Here is a 26,596-nt window from a genome sequence, read left to right on the forward strand (position 1 = left end):
GCGTATACAACACGGAGACTCCGTCCAGAGCGAACACTCGAAGCATATTGAAGATGAACACGTTTCTCCGGATCAAAAGAAATCGAATGAAACGTTCCTTCTTGACTAAGATTGATAAAAACAATACCCAAAAGGGTGTAGGGAGTAACTTGACATATCACTCGAAAAGAGTAAACGATAATTGCACAGCGAACACTGAAGCAGAAGGACGAAAACTTGTTCTTAAACACAGCACATTCACAAAACGATTACCAAAAATTAAGTAGCAGCAAACACTTAAAAAAAACCAACTCAAAACAGAGTACATAGTCGAACATGCTTACTCGAAAACTTTCAGTAGACCACTGTTTTCAAGCTCTCAGAACAAAACTTATCTGAAACTTATTGGAAAAAGGGTTTCAAGTTCCACATAACTATTCCCTATGTTGTGAAACTCCGATTTCTCACATCCCGCAAAAGCTTTGGAAGCACTTCATAATCTAATAGGGCTCAACAGGCACGCGGAACTTGGCTCCGGCATACACTGCCTCTGAACCAAGCTCCTCCTCAATTCGCAAGAGCTGCATATACAAAACAAGATATTTTCGGAAGCTAAATTAAAGAAGAATTGGACGAAGCAATGACCAAAGAAATTTAACAAAATCATAAACACAAAGAAACTAGTGCTGGTACAAACCTGGTTGTACTTGGCAAGACGCTCCGACCTACAGGGAGCTCCTGTCTTGATTTGTCCCTGAGAAAATTTAAAAAAAAAATCATGAGAAATCAAATGAGGGTGTTTGGAGAAAACTGAGGGATGACATAGATTTCAGATCAAATAATTACCGTGGCCAAACCCACGGAGAGATCAGCAATGAAGGTATCCTCGGTTTCTCCACTGCGGTGGCTGGCCATCACACCCCATCCAGCTTTCTTGGACATTCTAACAGCCTCAATGCTCTCAGTTACGGATCCAATTTGATTCACCTGTATTCCAAACAAGATTAAAAAGGGTTAAAATTTTCATGATGGTAAAAATACACAAGATCTAGTATGATCGATTAAGGAGTGAGATCCCTGTCGTACCTTGAGAAGAAGAGCATTGCAAGATTTCTCCTTGATTGCCTTCTCAACCCTCTGAAAATATAAACAGGAAAAGTAGAGATGTCGATGAAGTTAGGACATCAGAAAGATACATTAAATTGATTCCCCTTTTCACTCGGGGGAAAGAGACAAGGTAAACATCGCTTAAGAAATCAACCGACCTTGGGGTTGGTGACCAACAGATCATCTCCCACAATTTGTACTTTTTCTCCAACTTCAGCTGTCATCTTGGCATAGTGTTCCCAGTCATCTTGGTCAAATGGATCTTCAATTGAAACAATAGGGTACTCACTTGCAAATGACTTGTAGAGGTCCTTTAGAGCATTTCCTGAGATCTTTTGGGAACCATCATTTTTCTGTACAGACAGAAAAGAAGATAGAAAATTAAGTTAACAATTAATTAAGAATAAACATTTTTCGAGGTTGGATAAACAAAAAGCGGCAACACAGATTCAATGGAGGGGATTGTAAAAAGGCTAACCTCTTCCTTGAAGTTCAGATCATAGGTTTTATCTGATCCATAAAACTCAGATGCAGCAACATCCATTCCAATGACAACCTGAAGAAAACAAAATGAAATTCCGTTCATAACTGTTGCAGAGTCAAAAAAATTTCTTTGTAGTAGAACTTCGGTGATTAGAAATAAACTTACTTTGCCGGTGTATCCAGCCTTCTCAATGGCTGTCTTGAGCAATTCAAGACCTTCCTTGTTCTCCTGAATTCATGTAAAAATAATGATGATTTCAGTACACAAATGTGCAAGAAATAAAAAGGAACGAGTAAAAACTTCAATTGAATGATTAGGTTTCTTAAAACTATGGTTAACCTGGATGTTAGGAGCAAATCCACCTTCATCACCAACATTGGTTGCATCCTGACCGTACTTCTTTTTAATCACAGACTATAGAGAACACAAGACAGTGGTCAGTGAGAAATTAAGAAGCATAATTGAATCATGCAAGCATGCTCAACATATCAAGGGCGCGGATCCTGAAAATATTGGGGGAAAGTAACGGCGTGATTTAGCAGACAATTCAGGGAAGAGAAATATTAAAATTCCCTCATCGCAATGACCCTATGATGATCTCATGAATATAGAATAAGAACAATACATTCCCAAAATACTCTAAACCCCTTCCCTCAAGGAAAGGGTAACCCACCTTAAGGTTGTGATATACTTCCACGCCCATCTTCATGGCTTCCTTGAATGAGGAAGCTCCAACAGGAAGAATCATGAACTCCTGCATTGCAAGCTTGTTTCCTGCATGCGATCCACCGTTGATGACATTGAAAGCAGGAACAGGCAAAACTAAGTTCTTGTTGCCAGCAAGATTGGCGATATGCTGCAATTTAAGAGATGGCAACATTAAAATCAGACATGCAATGAAAAAGATACAGATAAAAACGGAAAGAGCAATTCATCCAGTCCTTTAACACCTAACACTGAACAATAAATAGAAAAGAAGCGCAATAGATATAATCTGATTCTGATCTACACGAAGCTATTACCTTGTACAGAGGAATTTTCTTGACGCTAGCGCCAGCCTTGGCGACTGCAAGAGACACGGCCAAAATGGCATTTGCACCAAGCTGAAAAACAAAAGTATATCCAAATTAGTTTGACTGACAATTCCTACAACCAAAGATTTGCACATATAGGCCAAACGTAACAAGCACAAATATGTTATACCTTTTGTTTGCACCAACCCCACTCGTTAACAGTTCCATCGAGCTGTTGAACCATGAAGTTGTCAATAGCAGTCTGTTCACTTGGGTCCTATATAATGCAACAAGAAATCCAAGTAAAACGTTAGAACAGAAAATTTCAAGTAAAAACAATAAATCGATTAAAACGAAACACATTATGCAATAGCACGCGAAATTCAACCAACCTTGCCGATCAAAGCAGGGCCGATGATTGAGTTGACATTGTTCACAGCCTGCACACAACATAAAGGTTAGTAAACCAATCACAAATACATCAACACAATGTTCAAACAGGGTGGTATGTAAAAGAAAAGTAACGGCAAAGCGATTGCCAATATCTCACCTTCGATACACCCTTTCCGAGGTAGTCTTTACCTCCATCGCGCAACTCAAGGGCCTCGTAAACTCCTGCAAGTCAATGACAGTCGATAAACCAGATGCATGCAAGCCAACAAACAAGAATTGCACCATACAAGTTCCAAAAATCGTAGCGTTCGAAGAACACAAAAAACATACAGATGGATGAGAGAAATATATACCAGTGGATGCACCACTTGGAACAGCGGCTCTGGCCAAAGTGCCATCGGACAGTATGATATCGACCTGCAATGAACACACATCAATTTTTTTACTTTCTATCGCACAATTATCGATCTATTACAAAAATAAAATTCAACAAAATTACGGCCTAAAAATTTGAAATTAAAAAAAAATTAAATTCGGAAAAATAAAGAACAAATGATTTTTTCTGTAATCAAACACCAATCAATCTACAGAATACTGGTAAATCTGCATGTCCTAATTAAGAAGGAAACGCATCGTTCTAATCGAATTGAATAGCACAAGATGATTGCGATCAGTGATCGAACAAGTAGATCGGGGACCTAGAAACTATCGACGAGAGAGCGAGAGAGAAAGAGATGCGAACCTCGACGGTGGGATTGCCACGGCTGTCGAAGATCTGCCTAGCCTTAATGCTCTGGATCGTCGCCATGGATGGATGCAGAGAGAGAGAAGTGAGAGAGTATGTGTCGAGAAAGTGAGATGAGAGAGAGTTGGTAAGAGCCTTGGTCGGGAGACTGAAGAGACGGGCATATATGTAGAGGAACTTTTGCTTAATTACAGCCGTCCGATTTAATCTTCTAGGTTTAGCTGACCGATTAAGCAACTTTTTAATTATTGGGGTTAGAAAATAAAAACATAAAAAGCGAGAAAATTAAATAAATATATAAATAAAAGAAAAAGGAAAAATGGGTAGGAAAAATTTTTAGGAGTGCCGGGTACACCAAAAATTTTTGGTGTACCCTCACTCATAAAAATTTGATTTTATTTTTTTATTGAAAAATAAGTGAGGTAGGGTCCACCATTATGAGTGAGGGTACACCAAAAATTTTTGGTGTACCCGGCACTCTGAAAAATTCCTCAATGGGTAGGTCGTTTCTGACTTTCTAGTTGCACGTGGTATGGTACGTATGATTTTTACCTTTTATAAATTAAAAATCACATTTTATTTTTTTTATGGTATAAAAAAAATTATAGTCATGAAATTTAATTCTCATTTTCCTTTTTCTTGTAAATAAGGAGTTTTATTGGTTGTGCATGCAAGACTTTTAATTATTAGGTAAGAATATAAATGCCGTCATTATTATTACTCTACTCACTTTATATATCATACATTATAAATGCAGATCATAATTTAAATTTTTAATGATTTGATACAATTGTTTACAATAAAAAATAGGACAACTAGTGGCAAGTCACGATTATCCATCTTTTTCGCGGGCCAGAAAGATGACATTTCAGCCTTCTTTGACCACAAGTCTAGAACGGATTTCGAACTCAAGACTTCCATTTTTTAATTTGAATGAAACCTTGTAATCCACCAATTACTACTGAACCACCAACTCGTGATTGAATTAGCACTCAATTGATTATAAACATTTCCCGTACTTAGTAATTTTCAATTTGAAGACTCGTTTTATTCCTATAGATGTCGTCTCGGCTTTTAACTGAGATCTTTTTAATATTATACTACATGAATCTTTCATGACTTATATTATATATCAATTGAGGACGTAAGTTTTTTTTTTTCTTTTTTTTTCAAACATATATTTTCTATAATAATATATTTTTGGTCAAGCATGCATTTCTGTAATTAAGCAAGCTTTCGATGCGGATCTGCCAAGGCATATTCTCTCCTGCGGCATGTTACGGGTTTGACAAAACTGTAACATCTCTGCACTTCAAACTCTTTTCAGTTTCTGCATCCTCATCAAGTGATATGGACAGAGATCGTCTTCGAATTTGTGTCTGAATCTAAAGCTCAAACAACTCAAATTGAATTTGACGATCTTCATTAACTCATTTGTTTGTCCACCTTACAAAAACTAAAGGCTTCAATGTCTGTTTCATACAAACTAAGGGCCTGAATTTCCAAACCTTTAAGCTCTAAACACTTCTAGAGGCGATTCAAATTCAAGACAAATATATTGACCATAAATCTTTCTATGTGTTCGGAACGCCAGTCCATGCACCACGCTTCATAATATAAATAAGAAAAATTATATGTACAGTATTCGTTATGATACGTGATGTATGAACTTGTTTCCGAATATAATGAGTTAATTCCATCCAATAGTGTCCATTTCTAAGCTACTGGCCTTATTTATTTCAATTAATTAATAATATTGTATAATTCATCTTTGATTTGACTCCAGAAGTCTGAAGTGGTTGGTTCTCTCTAAATATTAGTGGTTTTACTCTTTTTTTTTTTAATGTATATTTCCATTCAAAAATTGGTGGCTGAATGCGCATGGGATTGCATGCTTGTATTTTGTTAAGACTTTTGTGGCATAAACTACGAACTTGAAAACAATGGACTGATAGTTACTTGGTAGATAAATTTTGTAATGAGAACCTTTGGCTCGTAGGAAAACAGAAGACTATGGATCATGAGTACACATATATATAGCAAGTAACTCTGTTTCACCCGGAAAACAGAAGACTATGGATCATGAGTACACATATATAAAGCTTTTCAAACCTTTGGCTCGTAGGAAAACAGAAGACTATGGATCCGGGTGAAAAGCTCGCGCAGGCGGTGTTGAGTGCCCACTCAGTTATTACGTCGATCAGTTTATGCGCATCAAGTTACTATCTAGTCGAATGAGAGGTTATCAGAGGCACTATTCAGTCACTTTTTTTGGCCTCCATGGATCAACTGACAGAGGCAGAGCTATGAAAGGACTAGGATGGTCTAAGTCCATCTTAACATTACTTTCACGCATAAAAATTTAGTGTTATGCTTATGATTTTCAAGATTTTCGTAGGCTCAGAGCCTCAACCTGACTTTTACTTTAATTCATTTTGTCAGATTTGATTTGAGGTTGGTGGCACCTATGGAGTTTAGGGAATTTGTTACTTGTGAGTTTTGAGCAGGACTTTGGTTTGGGGATCAGTGAAGGGAGAAAGGAAGAACGTCAAAGAGGCTTAGAGTTTAGGTTTAAGGAAGATGATGATTAAGTTTAGGTTTAAGGAAGATGATGATTAAAATGACACCAAACCATACTTAAATGACGTTGGTCGGTTGCTCATCATATGGCAGAGTAATTTTTGTAATATCCGAAGAGGGTTTGGAATTGAGACATTTGGACCCCTCATAGGCTAAAATTATGGCTTCGCCACTAAACTGACCACTTTGAACTTTGAGGGATTTGCCATTGGCTTGAGTACTATCACCCAAGAATACGAAGCCAAAAATCATCATACTATTTAGGGTTTGTTTGAGATTGTCTATGTTTGAAGCATTTCTACTCATAAGCACTTATGTTAGAAGTGCTTTAATTAGAAACACATTGAAATTTCTATTGAGGGTCTAAGTGAAATACTTGAAAGTTCTACTTAATGAAGTGTATAACATGTAATTCTCTTGCAAGTGATTATATGATTCAAAAACACTTTTTTACTTTTTATGTTGATCGTGAGAGAGTGCTTGTAATAATTTCACAAACAATCTCAAACATGACTCTAAGGTAACATATTTGAATGATTAGAACCTCAAAATTGTTGTTTAGTGTTACATCATGTTGCTAGAAAGGGTCATACTTGAAGAGCTATTTTTTTTTTTTCCTCGAATGATATTATAATTGAATCTAGAGTAGGGGAGAGGGGTACAACCTTGAGTGTAGACGTAGTGGGAAAATTAAAATACTCTAACCAACTTGACCATGTGTATTTAATATTTAAGAAGTTCTAAATTTTGGATTCTCTGTTAATGTAAACAAAAAAAAGTGAGGTTAGTTTGGGATCTTATTAACACATATCGATCATTGATTTGTTGGCCTACTATTATCTTGTGAGTTATGATTTGGACTCGAACGTTGTTTGAAGTACATCCAAGTTTCGTCTATAGACACCTGTTAATTTTATCTTATACAGTTATACTCATATACAAATTACCATAAAAGGGCTTAGTGATTTATTCATGAAAATAATTATTTTCTTTGCACACCTATAGGGTTTTAAAACAACTAGCATGGTAACAAAGTGACTGAGGAACTCAGCAACTGTTGCATTTTACTTTACCGTGCTAATCTAAACTTCACAATGCTGTCACCCTCTTCATAATTAATACAAGAAAAATAAGCGTCCAAAGAAAATGAAAAATAGGTATCCAAAAAAATTCATAAAAAGCAAAAGAGGAGTATTATTAAAAGTTTGGTAAATTATTTAAATGTGTGACAGTAGCGTCAAAAAATAAAACATAAGTGTACACAAAACACGTAGATTAACTTTAAGTCGTTTAACAAGCGGTTATTTACTATAGTGATAAAAATGTGTTAAATTTTTGTATAATTGTGTAAATTCGAACTCTAACGATGACTAATTTAATAAAGGGTATATTATCAATTTCCCCCCTGAACTTGTGACCATTAGCCAATTTCCCCCCTCAACTTTAATTTTGGCCAATTTCCCCCCTGAACTCTCATGATTAGTCAATTTCCCCCCTCAACTTTAATTTAGCCAATTTCCCCCCTCAACTCTTATAATTAGTCAATTTGCACCCTACTGTTAAATTTTTAATTTGATCATAATTAAACAAGTGTGTGTAAGAAACTAAATAAGATGTATGTTAATCATGTTCCTATATCTTTATCCTATTACAAATAGATTAAAATTTAGAATTTTACAATTTATCATAGATAGTATTATTAGTCATAATAAATCAGTATGGAGTAATTTTATTTGATTTTTGACTATACAAAATTGATAACAAAAAGGATTGATGTGTAAATTTTTGTATGTGAATACAATTTTCTTTATAAAAGTGAAAGCTAAGTTCAAGTAAATTGCGGAGAATCGAGCTTTAGTAAAAAAACGGCTAGTCTATTCATAATTTTCGACTCCTTATTAAGAATAACCCATTTTATTGAAATAGGTTTGATCCATGAGTTTAGGATTATTATTTCTTTTTGTTATTATTTCTTCTTCTACATGCTTTAAACCCGATTCATAACTTTTTCTTATAATCAACCCATGTCACATACTAATTGTATTATGTTTTTGTACATTTTACCCTATATTATGCAGGTGAGTTTATGTTAATTTTAGTACTTTGTTGGAAGCTATTAGAAAGATTGAAAATTAAGAAAAGAATAGATGGAAAATTAAAAAAAAAAAAAAATTAACAGTAGGGTGCAAATTGACTAATTTTGAGAGTTGAGGGGGGAAATTGGCCAAATTAAAGTTCAGGGGGGGAATTGACTAATTATGAGAGTTGAGGGGGGAAATTGGCCAAAATTAAAGTTCAGGGGGGAAATTGGCCAATGGTCACAAGTTTAGGGGGGAAATTGATAATATACCCTTTAATAAAAATCTATCGATCGGAAAAAAAAAAAAAAAAAACACTTTAAGTCGTTTCACTTGCAGTTCACTTGCAGCCCGTGGGCTCGACAAAGACATGCAACAATGCTTTCGCTTTTTTGTTCAGTAGATTGGCAACTTTTGCAGCATATCACAAGGTGTCAAGGAAAACACGTGCTGACGTAAACCTACCACGTGTGGCCTAACTTCAACTGTAGCATGACAGTACTTAAACACTACTACTACACGTGTACACCATCACTTCTTTTGGTTTGAAAAGAGAACATAACTTTGAATGGGTTCAGATCATCTTTGCGAGAATTTTAGGAATTTTTTAATTATATTTATTTATCGTATATTGTGTGATTAAAAATTATTAGAAATTATTATATTTAAAATTGAATATAATAGTATTTAACGAAAACTGACCGTATAATATACGATAAACGAACGTGATTGAAGAATTTATGAAATCCTCGTAAAGAGATCCTGAGAGGATCCTCGTTCCATAAGTTTGGACTTCCATATGGCCCTTCAAACCTGCGAGAGTGAGCCACTTGTAACACAACTATAGGCTGCTTGATAAGTATTTTCAGTTTTTTATTTTTAAAATATAAAATAAAAATTACTCTATTGAGGTTTCAATATTTAACATGAAAATTTAAAGTAAAATACCAAACAAGTTTTTCAAAAAAATAAAAAACTGTATAATGAATTGGAAAAAAAACTATAATGAAATGGTTATCAAGAGCCAAAAACTACATAAGCCACACTTTGTCCTAAAAACATGTTCATTTTCAATAAATATCGTCTCAGAAAATGATCATTTGGATGCATCAAGGTTTAAGTTCTGCTATCAACGGTCATTGTTAGAACGCGATCTACAAATTTTTACGTAAAATTATACCAATGACACTTAACAGTTAGGCGCCACAATTTATGCACTAACATTTGTATTTGGATATTTTCAAATTATGTGTCATTTTTTACAAAGAAAACAAGAACATTAATGCATTTGAATTATATTTTCTATTTTTCATCATAATTCTTAGCTAAAAGCATTAAAGGTTTTGCTTTTGTGTAAAAAAAATGACACATCATTTCTTCAAATGAAAAGATCTAAATACAAAAGGTTAATGCAAATATTCCTAACATTCCCCTAATACGTAATAGGACGATAATCAATCGAATTGAAATGAATTGTACTAAGGAGAACTAAAGTGCGAATTTTCACTATGAGTTTTTTTATATACTTTTAATACAACGATATTCTACTGATGAATTGTGAATTGTGTTTGTGGAGAGGACACATCCGAGTGAATATGTCCAAGAACATGTTGTATATCCAGCAGGATCCTCGTCGGATCCTCTTTGTGAGGATTCTGAGAATCATCTAATCATATCCGTTTATTGTAAATCGTACAGTCAGAAATCATTGTAATTTTTTTTATTTAAAATTGAATATAAACAGTACCCGATAAAAATTGACGATACGATGTACGATAAACGAATGTAGTAGGAGGATTCCGGAATCCTCTTTCGTCCTATATGCGTTGATGTTTCTTACTGGGGCAGAGTTGGAGGTATATGAAAAACTCAGATGCCCACACAACAGAAGCTCCAATAAATCCCATCCATCTGACTCTTTTCACAGCCACCTCTCATTATTCCCTCTGCCCAAAGCCCTAAAACCCAACAAACCTTACGCCTCTCTCTCTATCTGGCTCACTCTCTCACTCTAAAACTCAAACCACCAAACATGGCAGCCACCCTCACAATCTCAAGGTTCCTCACAGCCCCCAAATCCCTCGCTTTCTCCACCACCAGCGCCGCTGCGGCGCCCAAAACATCTCTCTTCTCATCCAAATCCTTCTCCTCCAAAATCTCCTATACCCCCCTCCCCCTCAAGCACTCCCCCCGCCCAAAACCCCTCCTCCGCTTCTCCACCACCGCCTCCAAACCCATATCCGCCACCATCGCCGTCGGCGACAAGCTCCCCGAAGCCACCCTCTCCTATCTCGACGCCGCCGACGACGTCCAGACCGTGACTGTCTCCGACCTCACCAAATCCAAGAAGGCCGTCCTCTTCGCCGTCCCCGGCGCCTTCACCCCGACCTGCTCCCAGAAGCACGTCCCGGGATTCGTGGAGAAGTCGGGGGAGCTCAAGGCGAAGGGCATCGAGACCATCGCCTGCATTGCGGTCAACGACGTCTTCGTGCTCAAGGCGTGGAAGGAGAATCTCAACATCGGCGACGAGGTGCTGCTGCTGTCCGATGGGAACGGCGATTTCACGAGGGCGATCGGGGCGGAGCTCGATTTGAGCGATAAGCCGGTGGGGCTGGGCGTCAGGTCCAGAAGGTACTCGCTTTTGGCGGAGGACGGAGTTGTTAAGGTCTTGAATTTGGAGGAAGGCGGTGCCTTTACTTCCAGTGGAGCTGAGGACATTCTCAAGGTCCTCTGAATTTGCTTCTATCGGCGGCGGTGACGGCGGCGGTTAGCTATGTGAGGTTTTTCCTTCTTGGGTTTTGTTTTTAATTTATGAGTATAATACTGTGTTGCGGCCTTTGCGGCTTGTAGCTTAGTTGGTTAAGAGTAGCTTTGCAACCGAGGTCCTGAGTTTGATTTTCCGCTCCTTCAATTTCGCTTGTATAAAAATGAACTAAGAGATCTGGTTTCTGTTTAATAAAATCAGTTGGGTTTTCTGATTTGATGAATGTAGAAAGTTCTGGTTTTTGAATTTTCGTGATGAATTGTTTGTGTTTTGTAGCATGGTAAAATTTGGTTTGATGGCCTGTTTGGAATTGCTTTCCCATAAAGAACTTATGCTAGAAGCGCTTCTGCGATCAAAAACACTTCCAAGTTTTTTCTACAAAATGCAGTCAGAAGCGCTTTTGCTATGCAGAAGCAATGACAAACATGGCAGAAATGAAAGCAAACCATCAAAAAATTACCATCCAATATGAAACCCTAACAGGAACCAATTGTAACTAGATGATTTTCAGCTAATGTTCAAATCAAGATTCTACCTTTCTTTGCAATTGAAGTTAGGATATTGTATGTTTTCGGAATGCTTATCGGAAAATACACGTAGCTCCTTGCTTACATGGAAGAAGAAGAGGAGGATAAACAAGGTACGCAGCAACCATAATTCACCGTACAGTTATACAGAGTCCTCGAAACTTATGTCTTCAACGTATGTCTCCGTCTTCAGCTTGAGGTATCGATTTCCTTCCCGTCTTCAGCCCCAGAATCATCCTCATTAATGTTTCTCAGCATCTGAAGCTGAGCATAGCTTTCCTTCGGTCCTTCCCGGAGAGCATAAAAGTTGAAGAGAAAGGTAGGTTCATTGCTGGGTTACTGGTTCAGCAATATCTTGGTCAATTCTTGCGCCGTGGACTTCAAGAGCACCAAACATCTGATCCCTACACCTTTGCAACGGAAAACACATCGTCATTAGAGCTGCGATCATCCATTCCGCTGACCACCATTTCTGAGAAGACAATCCCGGGCTCTCGCAACCTCACGTCCTTTTGAAGAAAACCGTGCTCGAACATTTCCCTTCACCCCAAATATGCACCGGTGGAATCCTACAGATATCTTCTCTGGTCCTTGGAGGTTATGACCAGCAATCCAGCGCCCCTGCGAGAACGTACTGCAAGAACGGATACACAAGATTAACATGAAACAAACCTTCAAGTACATCATCATTTGTACTAAAACTTTACCTATTATCCTATTAATTTTCACAATACACGAATCCATTTGACAAGTAACTTCACCGTGCTGAACTGCGTGCATAATCGACGATGGAAAACCAGCCGTAAGTTAGTGTGTGTGTGTGATGTTAGATGCATCAACGTTCTACAACATACATTCCATTTTCCAGCAAAAAGAACAGCTTTGAAACAGCTTTGAAGATTGTAACTTTTCACGCTAATCCAAAGGCTTATTCACATTGAAGACGAATAGGATAAACAAGATATACAGCACTAAAACTCACCATAAAGTTATAAGGATACCATACATTTTTTGGGGTTTTGTATGGAGATGATATGGGATGCTCGAAGCTTATTTCCACTGATAACTCTCTACCAAGTCCTCGAAACAACGAAAAGCTCCTTGCTCGCTTCCTCCAGCCAAAGTTTGCCGGATTACTTCTGAAATTATCTGACCAAGTGCTTTTTGGAGTTAACTGTGCTCCCCTTCAAGGATATGCCAGGCTGCCAGCAGAGGCGTACGCTAAGAGTACTTGGTTACTGGTTGTGCAATATTCTTATATCCTGGCCAATTCTTGTGCTGAGAACTTCAAGAATGGCAAACATCTGTTCCCTATACATTGGCAACAGAAAACACATCCTCATTAGAACTGCAGTCATTCAATCCTTTGACGCTCATTTCTGAGCAGACAATCTCGGCCTCTCGCAACCTCCCCTCCTTTTGAAGGCCAGATGTAAGTTCATGGCACGTTGAGGCGTTTAGAAGAAAACCATTCTTAAACAGTTCCCTATACCAAAAATATGCACCACTGAAGTCCTTCAGTTCGCAGTGTCCCTTAACAAGTACGTTATACGTATCAGCTTTAGGAGCCAGTCCTTGAGCCTTCATATCCTTTACTAAGTCCTTTACCTCTGAAATTTTTCCTTGCTTGAAGTGCCCCAGAATCAAGCTATTATATGTCATCCTGTCAACATAAATCTTCTGGTTTACCATCTCAGAGTGCAAAGCAAGTGCCTTTTGAATGTCTCCGTGCTCTGCGTAACCGTGAATGAGTGCATTATATACAATCCGATCAGGAACCAAGCCCATCTGTAGCATTTCACTATACAGATTCTCTGCCAATGCCATATCTTCCCTGCTACATCCACTAATTAGAGGATGATATGTATACAAAGTAGGTTTCATGCCCAGACTCTTGATCGTTTCATATAATTCCAGACATTTCTGGGTGTTTCCTGCATCAGAATAACCTGAAATTAGGGAGTTGTATGTAATCACATCCGGGCTATAACAGCTACTTGTAATTTGAGAGACATAATCTTCAGCTTCCATCACCCGTCCTTTCTTGCATAGTCCATGAATGAGTGCATTGTAGGTTACAAGTGTTGGACTTATCCCAGTTTTCGCCATCTCATCGAAGAATCTGAAAGCATCTTTCAGGTTCCCCACTGTACAGCTACCACCAATGAGCATATTATATATTTGTGCATTTGGCAAAACCCCTCTGCTTACCATGTCCCTCAGTACTATCTCAGCTTCAAGAAGCCTCCCGTCTTTGCATAAACCATTTACAAGAGAACCATAGCTCACAATATTTGGCTTAATCCCCTTATTTTCCATCACTTCAAGAATCTGGAAACACTTATCAAATACGCACATCTGCCCGTAGCCATTAATAAGGATGTTATACGTCTCCAAATTTGGAATAACTCCCTTCTTTGCCATCTTCTTCACCCATTCCTCAGCCATATCCATATCCTTTGTCTCACAGAACTTGTCAATCAAAGAATTGAAGGTGATGCAATTCGGCTTCAACCCACGAACTTCCATTTGTTCAATTGCAAAGATGGCCTTGTCTATCTCACCTCTTCGACAATAACCATTGACGATAGTATTATATACCACTACATCTGGAGCAAAACCAGTTTCCATTAGTTTCTTCAAAACGTCCTCTGCCTTCTCAATGTTTCCTTCCTTGCACAAGCCATTCAAAAAAATGCTACAAGTATAACTATTAATCCTCACACCTTTCCTGTTTGCTTCTTCAAATAAAGCCAGTGACCCCTCACCATCCCCACACCTGAAATGCCCATCAAAGAGTATACTATAAGGAAAACCATCAGGCACAAAGCCGTGAGCTTCCATCTCTTCCAAAATCCTTTTCGCGTCCTCCATTCTCTTCACCCGACAAAGTCCACTAAGCATTGTATTATATGTGACCATATTAGCTTCCACATTCTCATCCTTCATCCGCTCTCTCAATTCAAAGGCCTTCTCCAACTCACCAGCCTTACAATACCCATCAATCATCGTATTGTACGTAACCAAATTTGGGCCCACCTTTCCCTCAACCATCTCATCAAACACCTTCTGTGCGTCTCTCATTTTCTTCTCTTTACACAACCCACTGAGCAAAACATTATACACAAACACACCTGGACTTATCCGCTTTATCTTCATTGAATTCACTAGCTGACCGGCCCTTTCCAGGTCCCCTAACTTTACAGAAGCTTGTATTGCCTTCCCATACGTGAACTTATCAGGTCGAATGCCCTGACCCGACTCGAAAATCTCTGAAAACACTTCAAGGGTCTTGCCAAACTGTTTTGAAGTCACCAAACATTCAAGCATCACATTGAGAGAAGCTAAGCAAGGGCGCGTATCACTTTTCCTCATCAAACTGTACAATTCTACTGCTTCATTCGGCATCTTAGACTCTGAACAAGCTGCTAAAAGCATGTCACAGAATGTGGGTTTCATGGAGGGTGCAGAGAGAGAAAACAAGGTGTAGAGCTCAGTCGGGGAAGAGAAGGGTGAATCGGGGAGAATGAGAAACTTGATGAGCCTCCGTGCAGTTTCAGAGCGACCCTGCTGGAGGAGGACTCGGAGCTTTCGGACTTGCTCATGGCGTTGTTGCTCTTGGAGGTTGGTGGGGTTGTGGTTCTCTGTTGGGTCTTCAATCTGTCGTTTATGGGTTTGGTTGGCAAATGAGTCAGTGCAGAGATTGAAGGAGAGAGGGACTGAGATTGGATTTTGGGGTTTGTTGAGGGCATTCAATATGGATTTCCGATGAAGGTAGACATGCCTTGCCATTTTCAACTTTCGGAGTCTGTATTCTATCATGAACCCAGGGTTTAAAACTGCAAAGGGCTGAACGTCAAATCCAAATTTCATTAGCAGAAAGATTTTGTCAAACTTTCAAAAGAGTCCCCATTGTTTCTATGGCATTCCCCGCCCGTTGATGACAACCAAAAAAAAGAACAAATATAGGAAAAAATTAGCACGACAACTTGTCATCGTAACTAAACGTCTGGCTAGCTCATCTTGCTAGCTGTAATTACTACTTTGGGAAATTAGAACAAATCCAACACAGTGTTAAACTACAGCATATCGTTAAAACAATTTGATCTCCTATAGATGCAAATGATATCTCAAAATATTACAAATAGATGTACGGTTAAAACTAGGACAAATACATGTATAAGCATGTGACATTTATAATCCGTGTTATCTAACATGTTGCGATCCATCCCTTACAAACTTGGCATCAATCCCTTAGGACGTCGAAATCCCTCGACCAAACATAGCCTATAGCCTACAACTATTGGTAATGAGGGGATAGAATCCAAATATACAAATCAGAAAGTCACGAATGAGAGCTACACACACCTAAATTTGAATCATCCAACACGCATTCTCGAGAAAAAGAACATACTTGGAAATTTCTTAACTTAAAACTCAATAGTCGTTCCTTCAAACCTCATAAATCCTAAACACCCACACTCACAAATTCAGTCAATCTCAATATAATTCATATTTAACTTTGTCAATTCTCCAACGCGGGATTGCGAGACAACTAAAACCCAACAAGCTTACCGTGACTGAAAGAGTGGCAGGCTTGAAGCAACTCGAGAGAGGAATGCTACTGAATTCAGTGATTCAGGTTCAAAACAATTAAAATCCCTAATTTCCCCAATTCTACAATCCCTAAACCCTAAAATTCAAGAACGAAAGAGAAAAAAAAAAGAAACACACTTACATGAGGGAGCGAGCGCAGTCCAGTGTAGCCACCGCCTGGAGGTGGAGGAGAGGTGCAGACACAGCGGAGTGCAGAGGAGGAAGAGTTGGGACTTCGATTGACCTTCAAATTCCCTAAATCCCTAATTTTTTGATTGACCCTTCAAATTCCCTAAATCCCTAATTTTTTTTTTATTTATTAATTCTATCGTAAAAACCCTTCTAAAACCCTGATTAATCTTTTCTGAATAGCCCATGTGTAAAGTAGGTCGGACTCTTTCATGGGCTTTTTCATTGGCCCACTAATTGTTGTTGTATGAGTTTCTTTTGAATTCACAAATCAAGTAAATTTGACCAAAGACTTTTGAGTTAATGTGGTTACAGTTTTCGTCAAAATTAATCACGTAACACATACGTAAGTGCTTAATTTTAACAAAAATTCTTATAGACTTGAAGTAAAAAATCAGTCAGTTTGTTCTTAAAAAAAAAAAAAAAAAAAAACCTAAAATCAGTCATTGTTCAAGGACTAATATTCCAATTTCTCTTAAAACAAATCATAAACTATAATAAAAAATGTGTAATTCGTAATGCATAAAGAATAACAAGATCTTCCTCCGTTCACTAGTCACAGACGATCAATACACATATGTCACTAAACCCTTTGGTTAAACCAAGCACCATCAACAAAAAAAATGTGACATCCCACATCGGCCATGGGAGTGATCCTTATATCTATATTCTCATCCCTACCTAGCACGAGGCCTTTTGGGAGCTCACTGGCTTCGGGTTCCGTAGGAACTCCGAAGTTAAGCGAGAAGGGGGCTAGAGCAATCCCATGATGGGTAACCCACTGGGAAGTTGCTCGTGAGTTCCCAAAAACAAAATCGTGAGGGAATGGTAAGCCCAAAGCGGACAATATCGTGCTACGGTAGTGGAGTGGGCTCGAGAAGTAAGCCGCCCCGGGCCGGGATGTGACATATGGTATCAGAGCCTAACCCTGATCACGTGTGTGCCGACGAGGACGTCGGGCCCCTAAGGGGGGTGGATTGTGACATCCCACATCGCCCAGGGGAGTGATCCTTATATGTATATTCCCATTCCTACCTAGCACGAGGCCTTTTGGGAGCTCATTAGCTTCGGGTTCCATGGGAACTCCGAAGTTAAGCGAGTAGCACACGAGAGCACTCCCAGGATGGGTGACCCATTAGGAAGTTCTCGTGTGAGTTCCTAGAAACAAAACCGTGAGGGCGTGGTCGGGGCCCAAAGCGGACAATATCGTGCTACGGTGGAGTCGGGCCCTCGAAGTGGTCCTACCCGGGCCGGGATGTGACAATATGGTGTCAGGGCCAATCCATGGGCGGAAATGTGCCGACGAGGACGTCGGGGCCCTAAGGGGGATGGATTTTGACATCCCACATCGGTCATGGGAGTGATCCTTATATGTATATTCCCATCCCTACCTAGCACAAGGCTTTTTGGGAGCTCACTAGCTTCGGGTTCCGTAGGAACTCCGAAGTTAAGCGAGAAGGGGCTAGAGCAATCCCATGATGGGTGACCCACTGGGAAGTTGCTCGTGAGTTCCCAAAAACAAAACCGTGAGGGAATGGTAAGCCCAAAACGGATAATATCGTGCTACGGTAATGGAGCGGGCCTGGGAAGTGATTCGCCCGAGGCTGGGATGTGACAAAAAAGCCTTAATTTGCTGCAATATATTTTGTTTCAACACCAAGTCTAACTCATTGCTCCTTATTTCAATTTTGTAAGCACGTATTAAGGGTTGGTTTGAGATTGTTGTGTTTTAAAACAAAAAAAAAAAAAAAAAAAAAACAACTTATGAAAAAGTCTGGAACATTGAATGTGCTTGGTAAACAAAAAAAAAGAAAAAACAGAAGTGCTTTTTAAAAAAACTTGTTGTCAATGAAACTAGAAAAACATAGAAAAATAGAAGCAAAGTCTACCATGCTTCTGAAAAAATGGTTTTTTTTTTTTTTTTTTTTTTTTTTCAAAGCATGGTAAGCAATGCTCATTTAATGAAATATTCAAATGTCAAGTATTCCCCCACATGCTTTATAAAATTACAATATTTACCTCCACATTATTGTCTTTGACAATTGTTATATCACATTAAATGTCATATCATTTTTAGTCATTTAACATATTCAAAGCAATTTATTTAAAAGTTTACCAAATACTCAGATACTGTTTTATTTATTTATTTATTATTTATTATTAAAAGCACTTTTACAAAACAAAAGTTTACCAAACACTCAACAATTTTATTTTACAGCTGTTTATTCTCACATCACAGTATAAGCAGTTTTTTTTTTAAAAAAAGCACAACAATACCAAACTAGCCCTAAGGACTTGTTTGGAAGTGTCTTTAAAATGAATGAAAGTGTTTTTAATAAAAATGTTTTTGGGAGCAATCCTTAGTAAAAATACCGAGTAAATTCTGAAAAAACACTTGAAGTGCTTCATGAACTCAAAAATATTTTCAGTCAAACAAGGTCTAAGGTTAATGGAAGAAAATCAGTGACGGAGCCACATGAAAACTAGGGTAAGGCCAGGCCCATCCCGGAATTTCACAATATATACATGTTGTCTGCTGCTTTTCACCCATAAAAAGCATGTGGCTGTACAAGTTTGACAATTTTAGGGCGATTAAGGGTCCGACACTTACCGGCGCCATTAATTTTTGATTATTTTTTTAAAGGAGGTTTAACAAAACATTCTCGATACTGTTCACTTTAAATGAAAAATCATATTTATACATTTCACTGGTACTATTTATTATACCTTTAAAAATGACTTTTTTTTTTATTAAAAGAGAAGTTTTTTTTTTTAGGGAAACCCAACCCACAACCTTTTGTTTCTTAAAACCAACCCACAACCTTATAACTAAGCCTGGTTTACCATGAAAAAGTCATTTTCGTTTTGTGGTCAGTTCACATAAAACAAGATCTATACAATTTAGAAGAAGATTAAATTATGTTGAAAGAAAAATTTCATAGGAAAAGTTTTGATTCTTGATCTTAATTTTTTGTTCGAGCCTTAATCATTTTTTATCAAAACTCATAAACAAATCATTTCTTATAATATAATTTTCTTAATACCAGATTTTTCAAACAAATTTTAAAGATCCATCAAATTTGTTTGATCAACAATTTCCATGTAAAAAAAATTAGTTTTTCTCAAATTAATTACGTTGCTATATTTTGTCTAATTTCTTTCATATTGCTTAAAGGCCCATTCTGGAATCGATTTTTGACTCTGTAACTGGTGAAAATGGTACCATGGTACCCCAAATACTTGGTGTAAATGCTTGGTTTGGTTCGTTAGTATGTTACATCTGACAGCTTTTGTGGCTGGACCAACCAATTTTTTTGTAAATGTGAAGCCTCTCAGCTTGCATAAATCATAATTGAGAAAAAGACTTGTCTCTGTCATAAGTCTCTTAGGTGGATCTTCATAAATACAACCAAAAAAATCCTTTAGCTAATTGGTCCATACAACACAATAATTTGGATTATACTCCGAAGTAATTTATACTGATTTTTTTACCGTCAAAATCTTATATCGTTGTACCAAAAATAAAAAGTATACAATATATAATCTTTCGGAGCAAAAAAAAAAAAAAATTCACATTTTCCAATTCAATGTCCGATCCGTGGGACTATTTTTTATTTTCTCTGAAAGATTCGATTGCCATGATGATATATTGAAATGGAAGAATGGGTGTTGAACGTTTTGAAATTATCAATCTGCATTGTTTTCTGTACTGGACAGAGGATATTGAATCTTTTTTTATATCTGAATACAATGAAAAACTTGCGCATAAAGTATTTGATCACGTCATCTATAAGGCATTTGTGATAAAAGCAAAAAAACTTTGTAGTTTCAACTCTTTTGACCTCATGTTAGTCTCACCCATTGAGAGAGCTAACCTGATTAGGCAGCCCTACCCAGTAATGAAATTTTCTTGTACATATTTAGAGAGAGAGAGAGAGAGAGAGAGAGAGGGAGAGATCAAAATAGTGACATTCCATTTCGATGGAGTTCATTCATTTGAGCAAAATCCAACCAAAACATGGAAAACTAAAAGGATCAAAGAAAAATCTGAGAGTTACAAGCAATCTCCATACAAAAGATGTTCTCTGATTGGGGTCACAGAACCCTTTGAGTTATCTAAAAGCCATTTCTTCCTTCTGTGTTGCATTCCCATAACAACAATCTGTAAAATGTAATTTCCTTACTTTTCTTGACTATTCACAAGAGAACTAATTTTTTCGAGTCGCCTCGAAATCTTATGCTGTACCTAAAAAATTGGCCATCATTTTTCTGCTTCTTGTTGGTCACTCTCTTTACTAGCGCGCTGGTATTCTTCGAAGAAGAGAATGATTTCGTAGTGTTTCTGCAGCAGCCGCGTTAAGAGTTGGGAACGAATGTCCCAACATACCCGAAACCAATGATAAAGAAGGCAGTTGCTTGGATGTAAAGGAACAGGTAGAAGTAGTTCTTCCCAAAGATGAAATCGTAACAGCCACAGAAGAAGAGGTACAATCCAACAGCTAGCTCTAACAAATGAAGCCTGTTAACATGTAAAAAAAAAAACACACACAAATGGCAAAACCGCAATCACGTATTCTGATTTTAGTAAGTGATACATGACTAATTGAAAAGAGGAGTCCTATCGCGAGAATGCTTACCTTTCTCCGATCCTGAATCTAGGTTTTCGGGGTAATTTTGGGGCCACTTTCAAAGTCTTGAGCGCATCTCCAAGTTTCTCAGTGACGATCCATTCATTCACTCGACTAGCCTCTAGCAGACCAATAATCGTAGCCTTCGTACGGTGTAGTGACATGACGTTCTCAAATAGGATCCAGAACACCAACAAGTGGATTGACCTGCAAAATCGTAGAACATGAATTCCTAATTTAAAGGCCAACTGAATACAAGAGAAATACAAATCGAAATGGAAAAAAAACCTGAAGTTCAAAAGGAAATCAGACCTTGGAGTGCCAACTGCATTGAGAAGGGTAATCAAGGAAGGAATATAAATTCCTCCCCACTTTGGCACCACAACCTCAGGAACCAGGACAGTTGCGGGCAAGACAATGCAGTAAAATACAAACGCGTTGATATGCGCTATGATCTTCCTGACGAAGAAGAAGCTGTAAATCACATGTACCTTCTTCCAGCATGTTACTTTCTGCAGTAAACATACGAAGATGCATAGAGGGTTAGTTATTTACTCATTTAAACTTCATCTCCTCCCGTTGGTTAAACTTGATACCAATTACGAAAAACGCTCACCTTGTTCCTTATAATTTCCATGACCATTTTCCTGAAAAGATTAGCTGGACCGCAAGACCACCTGTGCTGTTGGTAGCGGTAGGCTTTGAAAGTGCTTGGCAATTCATTCTTCACCTATGGAGCAAACAAATAAGGATAAGATGTTTCACTCAAAATGTGTCACGTATCTTAAGTTTATGGTACATTTGAAGTCGAAATCTACCAATTTGGGAACATAGTGCAGGCATACTCAAAATGTGTCACGTATCTTAAGTTTATGGTACACACTTTCGAAGGTTAGATAAGACTTGTATCTTACGTAATACAATGCTATATAGAATCGAAAGACAACTAGATCATCAACACTAGTACACAAGCAAATGCTAAAAGATCTCTCTCTCTCTACAAGTTTGGTTTCACGTCCAAGTGTCTTTGTCAAAAGAACTTACTTTTTCCGGCTTTCCTAAACCCTAAACCCTAAATCTTACCACAGAGCAAAACACAACATTTGGATCGATCGTTTAAACACTCAAAAATACGTTAATGCAGAAAAAGATACAAGCTTAGGACAGCAATGGTACCTGTATACTACCAAGATATACAAATTTCCAGCCCTTGAGACTCGCTCGAACAGCCAGATCCATATCTTCCACTGTCGTCCGGTCCTTCCATCCTCCAGCTTCATTGATTGCAGCAATTCTCCATACACCAGCAGTCCCTATATCATCGTACCAACAAAACTCAGCAAATACATACTAAAAATATTACCTCAACCCAAATTAGCTTATAGTAAATACCATTTTCTTCCATTTTATAACCAAATTACTGTTAAAAATACATATATTAAGACGAGTAAGGGTACTTATAGTTTGAAGAGCATGCGACTTAGATGGACAAAAACTGACACATTTGTTGACATAATCTTGTCTAATACAGGTGGGTCACACATACAAAGGTAATATAGCATCATCATTTTTATCAGACAATGTGTCAATTTTATATGCCTAAGTAAAATTATTATATTTCGAAACAGAATTAGATCTCGATCCAAGCACTTGACTGCTCAAAATTTGCTGAAATTACCATTGAATCCAAAGAAGGCATGAGTGGAGGAGCCCACTTCTTGTTCAACAGTAAAATGATAATCCAGTGACATTTCTTGCATTCTTGTCATCAAGCACTCGTTTGAATTCACTGCAAAACAAGTAAAATTAAAATTAAAATAAAAACAAAAAACAAAAAAAACAAAAAAAGAAGGTCAGAAAACACAGCTGCTGCAAATTCTGCATGAGTTTTTAAATAATAATGAGATAGCAGAGAATTAGGTCAAGCGTATATAAAAGTACAGAGAGTAGAGTGTGACTAGGATTTATAGGGAATTGAGGTCTACCATTAACGATGACCACATGCTATTGCCTGCTTATCAAGAGATTTTTTAGTGCAGTCGATTACACTTTAACAAAGAAAGTGTAGTCATTATATTTGGCAAAGCAAGTTAACTGAAAATGTAGTTGACTATATTTGGCAGAGAAAGTTAAAAGTACTCATAGGTCATAAAAATATGTTATGAAGAAGTACCTACCAAATCCTTTTTAAGAAGCACTTTCAAGTGTTTTTTCAAAAAACAATCAGATTTTAGGTAAAACTTTCGACGTGTTTCTAGTAAAAACACTTTTAGCCAAGATGATTTATGAGCAAAAATGCTTCTTACGTAAGCAATTCTAAACGAGCTCTAAAATTAGTAAAATCTCAAATGCTTTCTAAAGAAGCAGTAAAACGTTTGTCAAATCCAGAAGCACTTTTAGTTATTACTTTCAACCTATCAACATCTAATTAATTTGCAGCTAAATGTGTCAAATAATTTGATAAAAATTAAAAGCTTCGGGATTGTGTATCAAGCCATCTAGAGCTTTGCCATTTCTCCATCTGTGACTACTGACGCCCACAATCCACCAATAAAGATAAATAAATTATTAATAGCACTAGAAAGTGTATGAGACAGATTAAAACAGACAAAGTGCTGAAAATAACATCTAGGGTTTCTGGTCCTCAAAATTGCATCCATTGATGGAAATAGCACCAATTTCATGTGCTTTGCTTTGGACTCTGGGTCCCAAGGAAAAAATTTGGACAATTATTTACATGTTGGTTTTTACTTCTTTATATTTGTCTCAATTTTTTACTATTAAATCGAATAAATTAAATAAGATTAATAAACAAAAATTAACAAGTGTGTGTGGGAAGTAGAAATAGATATGTGAATAACACTATCCTTAACTAAAATGATTCACTTTTGGATGTTTAATTGTTGAGATAATCGAAATCAAATATCGATGACATAAGTGAAACAACCAGGATATAACAATAAAATGCTAAAAAGGGATTATTTTAGCACCCAATTGTCAACAGAAACACCCTGCTATGTGTGTTGTTTTCTCACTACTATATTATGTGTGGACCACTAGAATTAAACGTCTCTTTTAGTTATTAAGAATGAATAAAATGTACGTATTATAATTTAAGTAAAATAATTTGATCACCGTTGAACTCAAGCAAAGAGAAGAGAGAGAAAGGTGAGTCACGTGGCAAGCACAACCAGGCAACCCAAGGAGGGGCCCACGTACTTCCTAGAAATCTTCTCAAACAAGCACAACCAGACTCACCGACAGATTTTAAGTAAAGGCAGTACTGTTTTTAGAAGTTTGACCAAAAAACTTAAAACTGCTAAAGGTTGTAAAAGTGCTGTTCGGAAAAGCACTTCCAAATATTTTTCCTCGACACACTTGAAATTTATAAATTTCAATGCGTCTCCATATAAACAATTACAATAAAAGCGCTGATGAGCAAAAATATTTTGTATGGAAAGCAGTTCCAAACAGTCACTAAAACTAATCAAAGAAGTGAGATTAATGGGGGATTAAGCAACTAACCGAACTTCCAGCGAGTCTGGACGAGTGCGAGCTCAGGGTTGTGGAGGAGGAAGGGGATCGTCCGCCACAGAAAGTCGGGCTCCGGCTGGAAATCCGCGTCAAAAATGGCCACAAAATCGCAGCTTTTGACGTAACTGCGCTTCATGCCTTCTTTGAGAGCCCCAGCTTTGTAGCCATTTCTGTTGTCTCTTATTTCGTACTTAATGTTTATCCCCTTGCTTGCCCACCTTTGGCACTCCAACTCCACCATGTCCTGCATTTCCATTTAACAATTAGCCCAAAACATACCAAAATTTAATATGATAATAAAATTGATTTTTTATAAACGTGAATTAAGTCAGTTGGTTAGGCGGCAAAATAAACCAAGCTCGAATTTTCCTTTCTAAATATTTATGTAGTTTAGACGCATTAAAGAAAAGATTTTTGCTAGTGACCTTGATGGTTGGGTCGGTTGAATCATCAAGGACTTGGATGATGATCCTATCGGATGGCCATGAAAGCCCGCATGCAGCTCCTATTGAAAGCTGATAAACCTGCAACGACAATGAAATCACCAAAACACAAAATCAATGGTGTTAATTTAACAAATTAAGAAACGAATAAATTAAAACCGTTTCGTTTAAAAAATAATTAAGGGGTATTAAGGATGAGGACCTCTCTTTCATTGTACATTGGGATTTGAACCAGAACCATTGGATAAGCCGAGTTTCCGAGCTCCACGTCATCTTTCATGGGCTCCCATTTGTACCTTTTCTCCGGCTTCCGCCCGAAGAGCTTGATCAGAACGATGACGACCGCCATGTACAGCCGCTCGACGAAGAGCATCACCGACATGATCAGACACAGAACGACGGCGAGCCGCAGCAAAGGAACGATCAGTGGGGCTTTGATCTGGCTCCAAATCAACCCCATTTGCATGGAAATGTCGTCTCTGCCGCCAAAAAATGAATCCGGGAGCTTCGCCTCCGTCGACAGCCGCTCCATTTGGGACTTTTTTCTGTGATTTTTCGTCGCAGAAAACAGAGGAGGAGCAAACGGGAGAAGAAAAAAGTGTAAAGATTGAAACTTATTGGATTCTGAGAGAAACCCAGATGATAAAAGTGGGGTTTTTTTATGAAAAAATAAGAAAAAAATCGGAAAAAAGGATGGAAATGGAGGAGGAGCTGAAGTTTCAGTGGCTCAACCTCCACCACATTTGAGATTTCAAGCTCAGATTCACAGAAAAACACAGAAACAATTGACCGCCTGAATATTTATTTGCATGGAAAAAAAAAAAAAGGCTCCTTTTTTTTTCTAGAAATATACAGACCTTTCTGCTTCAGAAAACAAAGAAAAAACAGAGGAAGAACAGCGCATATATATGTGTATATACACACACACACACAATGTGGAAACGGAAAAAACCAGAAACAGAAAGATGTATAAGTTGAGAGAAATCTCGCAAAGCAAAGTGAGAAGAACTCCAAACTGCTAGTTGTAAAATGCAACGGAAACAGAAGCTCTCTAATTTCTTTGAGTTTTTACCCTCTCTCTCTCTCTCTCTCTCTCTCTCTCTCTCTCTCTCTCTCTCTTATAAGCTTCCAGTCCCAACTGTCCACCAAGTGCTGTGTTGTTGCGGGTTTTTGGTTATAAAACTAACAACCATAAAAGGTTTAAGTGATAAATGTCTTCTAAAAAAAAAAGAGGAGAATTGCAAATGTGTCGGCGGTGGGTTTTACCGGCCGCTGATGTCGCATCACGGCAATAACCCTTTACCAATTTTGTCAACTACCACAAATAATCATTCCATTTTTGGGAGAAACTCCTATCAAAACGACTAGAAAGTTTAGTTAATTTTTTCTGAAGCCTGAGGTAACCTACACATCAAAGGTAAGTATTAATCTCTGAAGTATCTTACACTCAATTTACACACATCCTCTCAACACTTTGCCGACTTCGTGCTTCAAACCCAAACTGACTTGAAATTTACTACATTTTAATTGAACCAC

At 37.7% G+C, this 26,596-nt stretch overlaps 4 protein-coding genes across 6 annotated transcripts; 1 reads left to right on the forward strand and 3 right to left on the reverse strand.

The window, feature by feature from the left end:
- Positions 1–203: 203 nt before the first annotated feature.
- On the reverse strand, positions 204–3,920 carry LOC137744643 (enolase). The gene is made up of 15 exons (XM_068484414.2): positions 3,719–3,920; positions 3,330–3,393; positions 3,134–3,198; positions 2,976–3,023; positions 2,774–2,860; positions 2,593–2,673; positions 2,244–2,426; positions 1,910–1,984; positions 1,736–1,798; positions 1,565–1,642; positions 1,245–1,439; positions 1,066–1,116; positions 826–966; positions 677–733; positions 204–560 (listed from the first exon to the last, which is right to left on the reverse strand). The coding sequence occupies exons 1-15, from the start codon at positions 3,782–3,784 to the stop codon at positions 480–482; spliced, it is 1,335 nt and encodes a 444-aa protein (XP_068340515.1). The 5' UTR covers positions 3,785–3,920; the 3' UTR covers positions 204–479.
- A 6,327-nt stretch (positions 3,921–10,247) lies between these two features.
- On the forward strand, positions 10,248–11,357 carry LOC137744750 (peroxiredoxin-2E-2, chloroplastic). Its single transcript, XM_068484540.2, has one exon. The coding sequence runs from the start codon at positions 10,412–10,414 to the stop codon at positions 11,111–11,113; it is 702 nt and encodes a 233-aa protein (XP_068340641.2). The 5' UTR covers positions 10,248–10,411; the 3' UTR covers positions 11,114–11,357.
- Positions 11,358–11,647: 290 nt separating this feature from the next.
- LOC137744748 (uncharacterized) lies at positions 11,648–15,727 on the reverse strand. Of its 2 annotated transcripts, none has more exons than XM_088681461.1 (2): positions 12,653–15,727; positions 11,648–12,304 (listed from the first exon to the last, which is right to left on the reverse strand). In XM_088681461.1, exon 1 carries the CDS (start codon positions 15,541–15,543, stop codon positions 12,982–12,984), a length of 2,562 nt encoding a protein of 853 aa, XP_088537587.1. In that variant the 5' UTR covers positions 15,544–15,727; the 3' UTR covers positions 11,648–12,304; positions 12,653–12,981. The 2 variants fall into 2 exon arrangements, with proteins under 2 accessions (XP_088537587.1, XP_088537586.1); XM_088681460.1 differs by having other exon boundaries at positions 12,677–15,725.
- A 4,681-nt stretch (positions 15,728–20,408) lies between these two features.
- Positions 20,409–26,390, reverse strand: LOC137744934 (glucomannan 4-beta-mannosyltransferase 9-like). Of its 2 annotated transcripts, XM_068484752.2 has the most exons (9): positions 25,263–26,390; positions 25,043–25,141; positions 24,609–24,861; positions 22,762–22,872; positions 22,260–22,396; positions 21,700–21,813; positions 21,396–21,595; positions 21,093–21,290; positions 20,409–20,974 (listed from the first exon to the last, which is right to left on the reverse strand). In XM_068484752.2, exons 1-9 carry the CDS (start codon positions 25,590–25,592, stop codon positions 20,812–20,814), a joined length of 1,605 nt encoding a protein of 534 aa, XP_068340853.2. In that variant the 5' UTR covers positions 25,593–26,390; the 3' UTR covers positions 20,409–20,811. The 2 variants fall into 2 exon arrangements, with proteins under 2 accessions (XP_068340853.2, XP_068340852.2); XM_068484751.2 differs by having other exon boundaries at positions 20,568–20,974; positions 21,093–21,595; positions 25,263–26,238.
- Positions 26,391–26,596: the final 206 nt, after the last annotated feature.

This window comes from Pyrus communis, chromosome 12 (assembly GCF_041283825.1).
Source record: "Pyrus communis isolate YQ-2024b chromosome 12, ASM4128382v1, whole genome shotgun sequence".
NCBI classification, from domain to species: domain Eukaryota; kingdom Viridiplantae; phylum Streptophyta; class Magnoliopsida; order Rosales; family Rosaceae; genus Pyrus; species Pyrus communis.

What these genes read in the sequence shown, in the direction of transcription:
- LOC137744750 (XM_068484540.2), top strand. Translation starts at nt 10,412, where the DNA reads ATGGCAGCCACCCTCACAATCTCAAGGTTCCTCACAGCCCCCAAATCC.
- LOC137744748 (XM_088681461.1), bottom strand. Translation starts at nt 15,543, where the DNA reads ATGAAATTTGGATTTGACGTTCAGCCCTTTGCAGTTTTAAACCCTGGG.
- LOC137744643 (XM_068484414.2), bottom strand. Translation starts at nt 3,784, where the DNA reads ATGGCGACGATCCAGAGCATTAAGGCTAGGCAGATCTTCGACAGCCGT. An exon ending in TCGGAAAGGGTGTATCGAAG is followed by an intron (nt 3,024 to 3,133) that starts GTGAGATATTGG and finishes TGTTGTGTGCAG; the next exon opens with GCTGTGAACAATGTCAACTC. An exon ending in GCCCTGCTTTGATCGGCAAG is followed by an intron (nt 2,861 to 2,975) that starts GTTGGTTGAATT and finishes TGCATTATATAG; the next exon opens with GACCCAAGTGAACAGACTGC.
- LOC137744934 (XM_068484751.2), bottom strand. Translation starts at nt 25,592, where the DNA reads ATGGAGCGGCTGTCGACGGAGGCGAAGCTCCCGGATTCATTTTTTGGC. An exon ending in CCAGACTCGCTGGAAGTTCG is followed by an intron (nt 22,873 to 24,608) that starts GTTAGTTGCTTA and finishes CTTGTTTTGCAG; the next exon opens with TGAATTCAAACGAGTGCTTG. An exon ending in TGGAAATTATAAGGAACAAG is followed by an intron (nt 21,596 to 21,699) that starts GTGAGCGTTTTT and finishes TGTTTACTGCAG; the next exon opens with AAAGTAACATGCTGGAAGAA.